Raw genomic sequence first — 13,251 nt, forward strand, 5'->3', positions numbered from 1 at the left:
GTAGGATAAGAACATCAAAGAAAAAAGTGTTACAAGATTCTTATAAGGCGACCGTAAAAATAACGGTTCTACGATATAAAATGAATGGGACCCATTGTATTGGTGGGCTCCACCTCTATTAGAGAGTTGGTACACAAGTTGGTATCTAAAGTTGGTCTCCCTAGCATGACCCTATAACAAATAATAAACACAACACAAATAGTATTAACAAACAATAATAATTAATGGAAAAAGAAAGAATATACCTCGCAAAAAGAGTGACGCAACCTTGTAAAGCAATACGGCTGACTGAACGGAACACACATAACGGAACACGGTGACGGTGATGATGACGGCCAACGGAACCCATAACACGGAACGGACGGTGACGGAAACGGGAAACATAACGGATAACCCCAAATGCTGCACACACAAATGGAATGAACGGCTGTGTCACAAAACCAAACTGAACCAAGTCTATGCAACTTCTGAATGCAAATTATTACTCTGTTAATTTTCCTTAATCCAGTTTTAATTGGGTAATTTGTATAGGGAAAAGATTAAATGTCCGAAAACTGTCCTTCCAATTTTCCATAGAAAATCATATCATTCAACTGTACAATATGGAGTTTCTCTTTCATAGTGTTCGGCGTGACGCTCCGCATCCCAGAGCGCAAAACTCGCCGGCTCGACTCGGCGCCTCCGCTTCGTGACTCGCCCGAGTTGAGTTGACCTCAGCTAAAACCGTCGGATCAGCTCGGATCGATAGCGGCGGGGCTGTGTGGCTCCGAGTTGACTCGCCGGGTTCAAAGATCGTAAACAATGAAGAAATGACCGGAAATTAACCAACCTGACCTGTATCTTTCTGTTACTCTGTGAAACAAAATCAGAGAGATCATCGCCGATAGTAACTCAGTCACTTGTCGGCGGTGGACATGGCCGAGAGCCGGCTCGGCCTCGGCTGGAAGCCGGCTCTTCGCCTCTGCTGGTGGGCGCAAGGGCGGATCAGAGCGGTTAAGGCTCGCTTCACCCACTCACCTTCGACTCCACCGATACGAACCAGCGAGTTCGTCATAGCAGATCTGCGCATGTTCAGCCTGTTCGTCGGATATGGAGCTGCGTTGTGACCTCCACCGATGTTCTTGTGAAGGCTGCAGCGAAACGACCCCGGATGCGACGTCGGCGAGCACATACAGGTCTTCTTAGGCATCGAGATCGGGCCATTTTTCTTCGAAACGGTGATGGATCGATTCGAGTGGTTCGGAGAGATTGAACGGTGGTCGATGGAGAAGCGGACGGATGGAGAAGGGGCGGAGGAGGTGTACAGGTTGACACGAGTCGGGGAAGCGGATCGGTGGTGATGGTGGTGGTTGATCTGCTGATTGTAGTAGTGGTGGTCCTTGTGGTGGCTGAAGAAGGCGGAGGCCGGAGATGAAAAGCTAGAGCTTGTGGACGAAGCAAAGCCCGAAGCGGAAGATGAGATGGAGGCATTCGAGGCTGTGTAAAACCTTCCGGAAGGTGAGAGCGAGCGAAGAACTGGTCCGCTTGACCTGGTTCTCGCCCTCGATGATGAAGACGATGCGGTAGCCATTGGAGTGTGTTTAGATAGAGAAAGCAACAGATCTAGGAAAAGAGAGAGAGAGAGAGAGAGAGAGAGAGAGAGATTGTTTTTTCCCCTAAGGGCCCCTAAGGGCGTTTGGTTTGGCAAACCTAACGAGTCTCAAGGGCCGTTTTTATAGATAAGTTGAGTGCCGGTGGATGGTAATTCGGTTGAAGATTAGGGGTGGTTTGGGGTTTTCGGTTTACCACGTTTGGTGGTTTTTCTAGGCGTTGGGAATCTTATCCAACGGCTGGAGTGATAGGGACTGCGGGAAGAGGACGAAAGTTGGAGCCGCTTGTCCAACAGCTTTTACTGGGGCCAGTGCAGAGAGCTTGCCACGTATAAATTCTTTGAGAAACGCCAGAACTGAAAGTACGAGAAACCCAATTATGCTCTCTTAATTACGGCTTGCCATTGGCTTGTTCTTCGTGTAATGCCTCAAGTGACCCGGACTTTTGGGTTTTATGCCCCTAGGTCCTTAGGATTATTATTTTTCTATTTATGAGAATCTGTATATTTTACTTTATTTTAATAAGAAGACTGGTAGTTTTCTCAAGGAAGTTTCTTTTTCTTTTCAAACTTTGGTATGGAATATAAAAAACAAAATAAAATAAAAGTGACTAGAATGTGCTAATTATGGAGTCGGTCTTTTTAGGTTGAATTTCAATTTCATTTCGTTCGGTGAGTAGCTCTGTTTTTCCAAAATCTGAGCATTTTTTCTCACTACATTAATTAAAGATATATGCTCATATGTCTCATTATTAATCATAGTTAATTTTTATGTGAGAATAAATAAATAAAAATTAAAAAGGGCCCACAGCCCACCTCGACTCTTCTCTCTCTTCTTTCTCCTCTTCCCCGCGCTCTGTATGTCTCCCTCATATCAAATTAAGCTCTACTTATCCATGGATTGAGCAGGGCAGGGATAATTTGTCCTCTTGTTCATGATTTATATGCAATGACTTCTTTTTTCTTTTTTTTTATAACAAAGAGGGCTAAGCCCAGACAACAACTAAACATAAATCAATGACTTCAGGAGAGTGGTTTTCATTAGGATAAATTTGCACTCAATTTATTAGGCGAAGAGTGAGAGAGTGAGAGAGAGTCAGGGAGAGATTGCAGGGGAGGGAAACGAGGTGTGTACTGGGCTGCCGGCCCTTTTTCAAATTTTTTTTTATTTTTTCTTCCATACACCTTTAATTAATATGATAAGTAAAAATACTCTCATTTAATTAATATAATGAACAAAAATGCTCCCATTCGTTTGGTTCTTCTTTTCTTTGCCATATTTGTTTTGGCTCTTATCTTTGTTTAGAGAAATTGCAATCTTCTTATTCACTCAAAGAATCAAGAAATAAATTTTATAAGAGGAATAAATAATCATACACGTAGGGTTGGATCATGAAATGGGTTCAGTTAAACAAATAACAATGTTGATATCATAGGATTACGAAAATATGGTACTTATGTCAATGGGGTCTAGTCTAGTGAAAAATTATTTTAACTTGCAAATTAGTGGTCTCAAGTTCGAACCCTCATGGCACAATAATGTGTGTGAAATACCTCATCTCCTTTGTAATTTAGACTATCGCTCGTATTTTAAAAAAATAGAAAAAAAGCTACCTATTTGAGTTAAATTATAACAAACTAAGCTCAAATGGTGAGGTGAAGATAGATGTGTGACATTTGTACAACCAAATTAGCCAGATAGGACCAATCAGCTGGATCAGTACTGTTGAGTTGGTTCAGTTGTTGGTTTACAAATTTGAAATCGGTAGTTTTCCATGCGTTAGTATTCCATTGGCTTCCCTGATCACTTATTATACACTTGCTCATATTAGATCACTCCACCACATCAGATTTAGATCTTAAATTTTGAAACCTTAATCTTGTTTTCCTCTATTGCCCTATATTGTAGTCAATACTCCTCACTTTTATCAACTGTCACAGTTATACATCTATTATCAACCTTCCACATCACGGATTTGATTTGATCTCTCTAGATATATCGAGTCTAATTGAATTTCAACAGATTTCACAACACTGAACCATAACAAACCATTATTTTTTAGATGAAAAAATAGTGATTATAACAGATTTAGTTTTCAGTTTTTTCATAGTAACCCCAAAAAAAAGCCAAACTTGTGGAGTGTGACTTAACCCCAAGTTGTTTTGGATGATCCAAGTCACAATTAAGTTGATTGAACAATTTTTGACCAATTTGAATCCTCCCGTCCTTACAATTTCATGTAGTCCAATAATATTTCGAAACATGTCATTTAATTTAACAATACTTCTTAAGTATGCAACTAAACATCTATTCTCTATTTATTATTGTTAACCCAACAATGACACTTTTACTAATAGTTATTGAGTGTGGAAACGAGAATCCAAAGTCGCACCCTATGATCAAATCGGACCACAAGAACTAGCGTATCCTCACTTGATGCAGATTGGACCAAACTTTGATTTGGTATGGCGGGCTGGCCCAAGTCATGCCCCGGGTCACGGCTCTTTCTTGACTAAGTATTATTAAGTTTTTTTCAATTTTATAATGTGTATGCTATAAAAATAAGTAACGGTGCTTGTACGGATACCAAGAGAAGTCTATATATAGCTCCATTTCCAATTCCCCATGTGATCGCCTATTGACCGTTGGATGTTTAAATGGCTGCTTTCATAGACCGTTTCAAATTATATTGGTCAAATACGTCTTATGATTGGATGGGTTTCCTATTTTGCCGGCAAAACATAAAACAAGAGAGAGCAGCGATTTCATTGACGGTCTAATTTATTTTGGGGTAACTTAATTTGCACACATTTGTCAATGGGTCGCCGTACTGTTGTGGAGAAGTATGTTTGGCCTAACACCAGTGTTCGCATATTTTGAAACTCCTCAACATCAGTGTGCGTGAGTAAATTCTCCTCCCTCTTTATACCTTTTGACAAAAAAAAAGACAACACATTTAATATTTGAGAAAGGTCTTAAGGCTAAAGTTGGTTGTCTCCCTTTTCTACAAGAGAAGTTATATTTGACCTTCATTATTTATCAAATCATCACTAATGCTAATGATATAACGTTGGAATTTTGGAACAAGGTTGAGCTAATTATTATTTCCAGTCTTCACCCACTTGAAAATTGGATGATGACTCATTTTACAACTTGCAGCATGTATTGAGGATGTGATCCTCCACCACCTATGTGCTCTACTCAAATGAAATTGAGACGTGGTATAAAAAAAAAGGGAGTACGTTTTTGATTTAAAACAATAATTTTTTTTTTTTCTGTCAAATAAGTTTATATGTTGTCATTATGTCGTTAGATTGTTAATCAAAATTGTCCGTCAAATACAATTACATAGCATAGGGTTTAGGAGTTGAACCCAAATTCTTTGAAGGATAAGGTGATAAGGTTAGGTGGTGATGACGATTGGGAGGTCAGTTCCCAATATTTATGCAGCACATATAGCTCATAGTGATGGATGGAAAGCTCCTTCTGTTTTTTTATAATTTCAATTCCTAACCCACATACAACCTAGCCTTGGGAGTCCTAATTAGCATTTGGCAGCTAAAGCTTAATAATAGCATCAATTATAGCCCACTTGCAAGTTTTGCCATTATATGTGGCTTCAACATTCAAAGGCCAAAGTCAAAGCTTAATAATTTGCTTAAAAAGATGATGCATACATGAAGTTAGTTAAGTTAGGTAGAACGGATGTGCTCTCCATTATGAATTCAAGTTTGAATCTCATCCCTGTAATTTAGATTAAATTAAAATAAAATATCGCTTAGCTTAAAAACAAGATATATTTAACTTTGAGTGATCCAATCTATTAGATCTACTTTTTGCATATGATCCATTTGAAATCTCACACAGGGTTAGCTACTCATTGAGGGGTTTCAAAGGAATAGATTCAACTGTCCTATATACACAATAAGTCACTTAACATTTGTCAAATATGGATTGAGTGAAGAGGGAAAAAAAGTTATTTTAAAACCAATTAACTTGGTACACATCTTTCACTAGGTCTTTGTTGTCACTTAGTGCACTTGAAGGATAAGATTGTTATAAAAACAAAGTTGAGCAAACTGCTACTGTTATCATAATAATATAAGTTGAAATGTCCAAAGAAAGAGATGTGAAGGAGATAATAGATTATTGAAAATATGACAACTGTGGTGATGGAAGTGACCCAAACAAGATTTTATTGTTTATTGTTGCATAGGAAGCATAGGCTAAGCTGTATGTAAGTTGTTGAAGATGTGGTCTAGAAGAAAAAAGAAAACAGCCTTTTGTTTTCTTTTCTGTTCCTTCATGATTCATCAATGGTTTTCATAGGCTTCTTTGTTCATGTCCAATACAGAAGTTAGGGCATATACCATATTGATAATTGATTGAACAATTCCCTGAAGCTAATTTATTTCCTTCAAGTTCAGAAATGGGAATAATATCTCTCTCTTGCCTTAAAAAAAAATATTTGAAGAGATGATGCAGGTGAATGGGTATGACTTGGTTGCCACTTTGCCCTTTGGCTTACTCTAGGGTCAGATGGCTCTTAAATTCTTAATGATGCTACAAGTAATGAATTGATCAGCTTTGGATATTTTGGTGGCATAGAATAAGATGTTGCATTATATCACCCTAACAGCAACATGGGTTGTCTTTCTTATAATCTAAGAGAATTAATAGATACTCAATATAAAATTGGTTGGTGGTTGGGAAGGTTCTAAGGTTGATTTGTTTTGGAAGAAAAATTAAAGATCCTGAAGGTGATTTGTATGGCCAAATTGGGGTTACAAGGCTTGTAAAGGAGGCAACTACTGCCTATTGGCAGCCAAATTAAGAAAGGCATATCATATCAATACATTTATGATGTTTGTAATTTCTTTGTAAATTGGCTGTCAAGCACATATTCTACTAATAATTTAAACTTTAATATAATATTAGAGCAAGTGGATGTTTAGAGATGAGTAAGCATTTGTGTTTCCCTCCCTTCTTGGATTTGTAAAGATGGACTTACTCCAAAAAAAAGAAACTGTGCAAATGTTCTTTTTGCCTTAACCAAGCTGTATTATTGAGATTTTTTTTGGGTCTGAAACTATTCAAACACCAGAGTGGATGAATTGGAGATCATGGTGTCAATTTTGTGTTTCTAAGAGACATGCCCATCCTCAATGTTTCTAGTTTTAAGACAGGGAAATGATTGCAACAAAAGCAGGTGACATCCAAAGATAAAGAAAGCCAAGCCAACTACTTTGCAATCAAAGCAAAATATCCAAACCATTCAACAATATAAAGTTAAAATTTCATAAAAACAAAGATTAAAATAAAAAGTAAATAAGAGCTTCTTTAAATAATAAAAAATTATTCGGAAAAGAAAAGACTGACAGAACTTAGACCTATGAGTTCACGCATGCTCAAAGAGGTCCAAGTAAAAAGAGTTCACAACCGAGAGAGGAAGACTACAAACCCAAAGAGTGACCTAAGGATGCTAAAGTATCAGCAACAAAATTTGCTTCTCTAAAGGCATGCTGAAATTAAATATCAATACAGAAGGAGGATAATTGCTTGATGTCTTGGATGAGCTGCACAATGAAATAAGAACGTCTCACTAATTCACAATTTTTTTTTATTTTTTTTATTTTTATAAATACAATCGCTAGTCTAAACTACAAGATGAGGAGAGTTTCTCTCTCACTCACACACATATTATTAAGGTGCAATGAAGGTTCAAACTTGAGAGCCCTGCAAGTGAAATTCATAAAAATTTAACTTCTCATTTTATTATAAAAAGTTATTTTATATATTAATGAGGCCTTTGTTCAATGAGTAACCAAAAGTTAGCCTTGTTGATAGAATAATAAGGTTGTGTTGCATTATTTTTTGAATAATTGTTTTGTTTTTTTAATAAGTATATTTGAAGAGTTGTTGTTTATTACTACATTGTATATGTTCTTGTTGACATAAGATATATTTGCATTATGTCACAGAGGAGTGCAATGCTTGCAAGCATTATGACTTGTACAATATACTGTAGAAACAAATCATTCTACTGAAAAATTCACCTTTAAGCATAAGATACAATTGAAACAATAATTCTGTTATATTAATAATTGGTCCCCAAAAAAAAAAACATTTATTGAAGTTATATTATAATTTCAAATTGTTGATTAGGTCAACTCACCAGTACCTGCCCCCACCCACCCTTTTAATCTTGAGAGTGAAGGTTGCATCTGGAAGTGGTTAAGCTGATTTTACAAAGATACTTTAAATTCTCTAATCTTGATTAGGCTGCTGTCTCTTTTTAAAATAAAAACATAAAAACAGTGTAATGAAAGGCATAGTTGGGCCAATCAATCCTCCACATGTTGGAGCTACAATAATGGGGAATTTGCTGAAATTTTTTTCAACTGAGCACATGGATGGCTGCAGAATGGGTGACCAATTGGAGACGACAGCTGGGGCATGCATCAACTTTCTAAAGCACCACATGCATCATTGAATTTTGTTATTTTTGCTTCTTGTCATTGAAGCCATAATTAACATAGAAGTTTTCACTCTTTCTTTTTTTCTTCCCCAAATTTGGAGACAAATGGCATTTTATCACTAGATTTTATCCATGAGGACCACAACATTTGGTTCATAATTGTAGATTTGCACTTGATTTTGATGGCTTCTAGATCTAGATAAAAATTTAACAGTCCTGATCTCTTGGACTACAGGGGTCCAAGAGATTTGTGGTTACTCACCGTTGGATGTAAATTCAACGGTTCACTCACTCTTGCACTCCTTTTAAAAAACTTTTTTGAACCATTGGATTAATATCCAACGGTGGGTGACCACAATCTCTTGAAATCCTGTGGTCCAAGAGATCGGGACTGAAAATTTTAATTAGTAAATTCAAAACATTGAGAATTAAGAAATAAGATGTAGGGAGGAAAGAAACCCACCTTTGGGTTTCGATCTTGAACACCAAGTAGAGAGGAGAAGGTGGAGGGCCACAACCATTGTGGTAACCCCGCTCGATAAATTTTCAATCTTTTTGGGTGCTGAGTGCACTGATCATTATGTTGGGCGCATATATAGAAGCCCGCTAGATTTTATTATCCAAATGAGGACCAAAACATTTAGTTCATAAATTCTAGCTTGCAATTGGGTCTTAAAAGAGTTGGGCCTTCTTAATGGCAAATTGGCAAAAGAATGCAATTGCATACTACGAAGCAGAAGTACGAAACTAGCATTCAATATGTACAAACCTGAAACCGAATTGAAACCAAATGCCATGTTATAATTTTGAGCAGTGGAATGCTGCAAAAACTTCCATCAAGATTCCTTCTCCCCTTCAGCACCTTGAGCTGATTCAGCCATCAACTCTTTCGTATAAACGCGGTGGCGTCGTTCTCTCCCATATATCACCCACAGTAGGAGTGAGAGCATAACTGAAGTAGAGACCATGACCAACCCAATGTAGATCCATCTACTGTATCGACTTAGACCGGGACAATGATCCCTATAAATGTCACTAAATGTTTCCCTAACAAATGTGCAGTCTTGTAGTTCAACGAGTATAGGGGCATAATTATTCAAGGCATTACTCAGGCTTACTCCAGTACTCATCTGGCTGTAGAAAGTAGGGGTCAGCCGCCCCGTTGTGGTGCAAATCCCGTTTGGCGAAACCTGGCAGACATAGTTCCCCCATACCTGCAAAAATTTGAGTGAAGTATTGAGGTTTCTAAAGTCTTAGCAAAATTGGTTTGTAAATGTAATGCAAGTAGTGCAAAATTAGTCTATGAATGTAACCTCTACTTGCATTACATTTGTAGACCAAACTTGATGCATCAAGTATTTATGTACATTAGTTGCAGAGTTTGTTGGTTTTACCTCCGTTGCATTGTTTAAGTTCACTTCGCCAGCAGTGCAAGTTCGATCAGCCATGTTAGGAAAAAATGGGTTGCAGAGGATTGGCACCAATGGACCAGATTGATTGAAGTACATTGGCACGAAGTTGGCTGCGAAATTTATGTTCGAAACATTGGTGATGACCTCGTTGATCAAGTTGACTAGTTGAGCAGTTACTTCCTTGCTTCGCAACAAGGTTTCTTGGGTAGTTGCACTGTCAACGCAGGGCAGTATATCATCTAATGCTGTATGTGCAGTGGGGTTTTGAACCCATTCATTCATTGCAACACATGTGTCAGCAGCCACACTAGTATTTCAAAGGGAAGAAAAAGTTAGCTTTCTAGTTGTAAGCCATGCAGATATATCGAAGCAGAAAAGCATCGTAACTAAATCATAAGGCTTACTTATGAAGAAGAAGGAATGTGCCACACAAAATGAATGTTCCAGCCACAAGTATCCATCCTGTGATCACCAGGCTGCAACAATTAAATTATAACTGTTCAGTGAGGGAAAAACCAGAAGCATACATTTAATGCAAGTATACTCAACCAAAAAGAAACTAGGAAATGATAGAAGAGGAAGATGAGGTACTGGAACTAATTCTCACTCACATGTACACAAGCGACTGCATGCCGAAGATTGAAAATACTGGAACAAAATGTGACAATAGAGGAATGAATAAGTACCACAATCTAAGATGTTTAGAAAACCAGAATATAGTATCTTAATAAAGATATCAAAGCAACTCACAGAATCCCAAGAATGTCAAGAGAAGCATGATGGCAGCAATTATGATAAGCGCCAGTCTCCTGCATGTACATTGAGATAATCCAATTTATGATCAGATTAAATCTCAAAGAACCAGGAGAAAAAGAAATGGAAAAAGAGGCCTTTGATTTTTATCTTACACGGAATCTAAGAGCTCGCGCATGTCATCTGCGTTCTCCTGTGTTCTCTCAGCAAGGGTACTAGCGGAAGAATTAAGCTTTCCTCCAATCTCATCGATGTCAGTTTGAATGTTAGAAGGTAAAAATACTTGGTCCACTCCAAGCTGCTTGGCTGCAGCGAGATAATCTGATGCATTCTTTAGTTGTTCAACCGTAATATCTGCCTGATGTACAACATACTCCAATGTATTTGTTGTACTACTATGAAACCTCTTTTGGCCAATGTATAACACAACACATCCAATCCTGTAACCAGAAACCAAAAAATAGCACATCAGTTTTTAAACAACTGCAGCACCAAGCAATAAATTATATATATATATATGGAGAGAGAGAGAGAGAGAGAGAGAGAGGTACATTGCCGCAATGGTGAAGAGTATGAGGAATATGAGAGAAAGAGCATATGCGGTCCGAGAATAGCCATAAGTCTGCCTTTTACAGCAAAAGTAGCAGACACAGATGATCAGCAAGCACAAGCCAAAACTCAGGAACCAGATTGCAGCAACGGCAAAGAGGGGAGCTGCAGTAAAACCCACAGACTGCATTCGAACAAAAAATTGGACCCAAAAAAAAAAAGAGTATATGAAAAGAAATTCAAGATTTAGACTAAAAACACAAATGAAATGTTATTAAGGGATAATAAATAACATACATGCCAGAGAAACACTTGAAGAATTAAAATTTTAGGATATCAGAAATTCAGTTTATGATATTAATATATTTGAGAGTAGGTGTTTGGATGCTACGAAAATGGCATTCTTAGTCAACATGAAGTCATTAAGTGCTGAAAATAGTGCCATATTCTAACAATTTCGCAGAAGTAAATTTCTATATCTTGTTTTAACTACAAAGCAAGAAGGAAGTAACTTTCTCCCTGATTTCAAAAGCACTTTTATGATATTAAAAGACATTTAGAGACGGCAACATTAAAATTCAGCTTTTTTCATATATTTAGAAGAAGAAAAGCAAAAAGCAAAGTTCTTCAAAAAGAGTGACGAACTTACAGCCCAGTAATGATGGTCACTGATATTCCAGCCTCCTGTGTACCTCTTGAACCCATTAAGAGGATCTTTCCTTTGTGTTCTCTGTGCAGCTAACACAATCGATGAGCTCTCAACTGGTTCACCAAAGGGCCCCTCCACAAGGGACCTCCCACTCCCCCATTGAAATCCCACTTCATATTTCTCCCCAAAATCCCACCCTGCAAAAATAAAATAAAATAAAAATAAAAATGAGTACAAATAATGAAAATGGAAACGAAAGAAATTTGCACATTGATTATAAAGGGTAAGTATTGTTATAATTTTCCACTACAAAGGAACTCTCCATTCAAAGCAAAAATTACGAATGAAGGAGCTTGATAGCAGAGGACAGTGGCCAATGTCCAAGAATGAACAACAAAAATAGGCGCAGCATCAAAGAAACAAAGAACCCAACTGAGGAAATGCGTGGCAAAGTGAAAGTACCTGAAACGGGTGGTGTTTGGAAGGGTGCAAAGTGAGAATCCCCATGAGAGAAGAAAATGAAAGTTGGAGAAGAAAGGAAGAGGAAAATCACCAGAAGAAGAGAGGAGGGCAGAGAACAATAACATAACATCATGAGAAGTATAAGAGAGAGAGAGAGAGAGAGAGAGAGAGAGAGAGTGGGGAGAATGGAGAGGGAGGGAGGGAGGGAGGGAATAGTAACGGTCTTAGAGTGGGAATGGAGGGAGAGAAACGTTGGATGCTTTCAGCCCCCAATTAATAATACCAGTGTGGCTTGTTGCTTTCGGTTTTGTGCCGCAAAATATTTTGACAAAAATACCCTCGCCATTTATTATTTCCTAAGGACATCAAAATATTCTTAGGATAAATAGGATTTAGTTATATTTCTCTTATTTATATATATATATTGATTATTAAGAAAAAAACCAACATAATTTATTATTTTAAAACATAATGAAAGTGGGATAAGTACATTTTTCTCGAAGAATGCTAAATTTTATTCATGAAAAGTTTCTAGGGATACAAAAAATTACATCATTCACAACTACATTATTTAAATATACGAAATTCATATTTGTTGGTCTGGTGATTTATTTTTTAAAACAGGCAATAATTTTTTCTTTAACAATACAAACAATACTCAAATACAAGGGATGATGCATAATTAATGCTCTTAATTATTTGAATTAAATTTTATTTGCTTATGTACGGACTTAGTTAAGTTGGTTAGAACAGATGTACTTTGTTCTGAGTTCGAATCTCTTTTCACATAATTTAGTTTATATTAAAGTAGTATGTTGTTTGCATAAATTTTTATTTTGATTTGCTTATCAACTCTTAAGATTAAATTTGTGAAACAAACAAAATTTTCTTTTTTGCATAACCGTAAATAAACACTTAAAATGTAGGAAAATAAAGTAAGAAAATGTTTCGTGACAAAAATCATGGAATTAGATCCACCGAATGAGAAGCGTAAATTCGTCAATGTACGTCAAGTTTAAAATTATGAAAAGTGGTCTGCTGCGGAGCAGCGGAGGTGAAGAAATTCAAAAAGGCAAAAGGGGTTGGGTCCCAAAAACCGTGTCAACCTCTAACGGCTCGCTCCCCAAGGAATTACCATTTTCTTGAGTTTCCTTTTCTTTTTCCTTCTCGTGGGCTGTAATCCACGCAGGACCGCAATATCAGCCTGTTTTGTCGGCTTTCTCTTCTTCCCGCCTTCCAAGTCTGGGCCTTAAATGATCACCACACCAAAGCTCTGGGCTTTAGTAAAGTTGAGTGAGCCATTGGGCCATGGGTTTCATTTTACATGCATGGTTTAGGAATTTCCTTATGTGCAAAATT

General features: G+C 37.3%; 2 protein-coding genes across 2 annotated transcripts; both read right to left on the minus strand.

Moving 5' to 3' along the window:
- On the minus strand, positions 460-1,698 carry LOC18791896. The gene has a single exon (XM_007226049.2). It carries the CDS (start codon positions 1,568-1,570, stop codon positions 896-898), a length of 675 nt encoding a protein of 224 aa, XP_007226111.1. The 5' UTR covers positions 1,571-1,698; the 3' UTR covers positions 460-895.
- LOC18792460 lies at positions 8,646-12,172 on the minus strand. The gene is made up of 9 exons (XM_020559152.1): positions 11,893-12,172; positions 11,431-11,627; positions 10,784-10,965; positions 10,388-10,672; positions 10,230-10,288; positions 10,091-10,127; positions 9,884-9,955; positions 9,462-9,786; positions 8,646-9,281 (listed from the first exon to the last, which is right to left on the minus strand). Exons 1-9 carry the CDS (start codon positions 12,023-12,025, stop codon positions 8,904-8,906), a joined length of 1,668 nt encoding a protein of 555 aa, XP_020414741.1. The 5' UTR covers positions 12,026-12,172; the 3' UTR covers positions 8,646-8,903.

The sequence above is a fragment of the Prunus persica genome, chromosome G1 (assembly GCF_000346465.2).
Source record: "Prunus persica cultivar Lovell chromosome G1, Prunus_persica_NCBIv2, whole genome shotgun sequence".
Lineage (NCBI taxonomy): Eukaryota > Viridiplantae > Streptophyta > Magnoliopsida > Rosales > Rosaceae > Prunus > Prunus persica.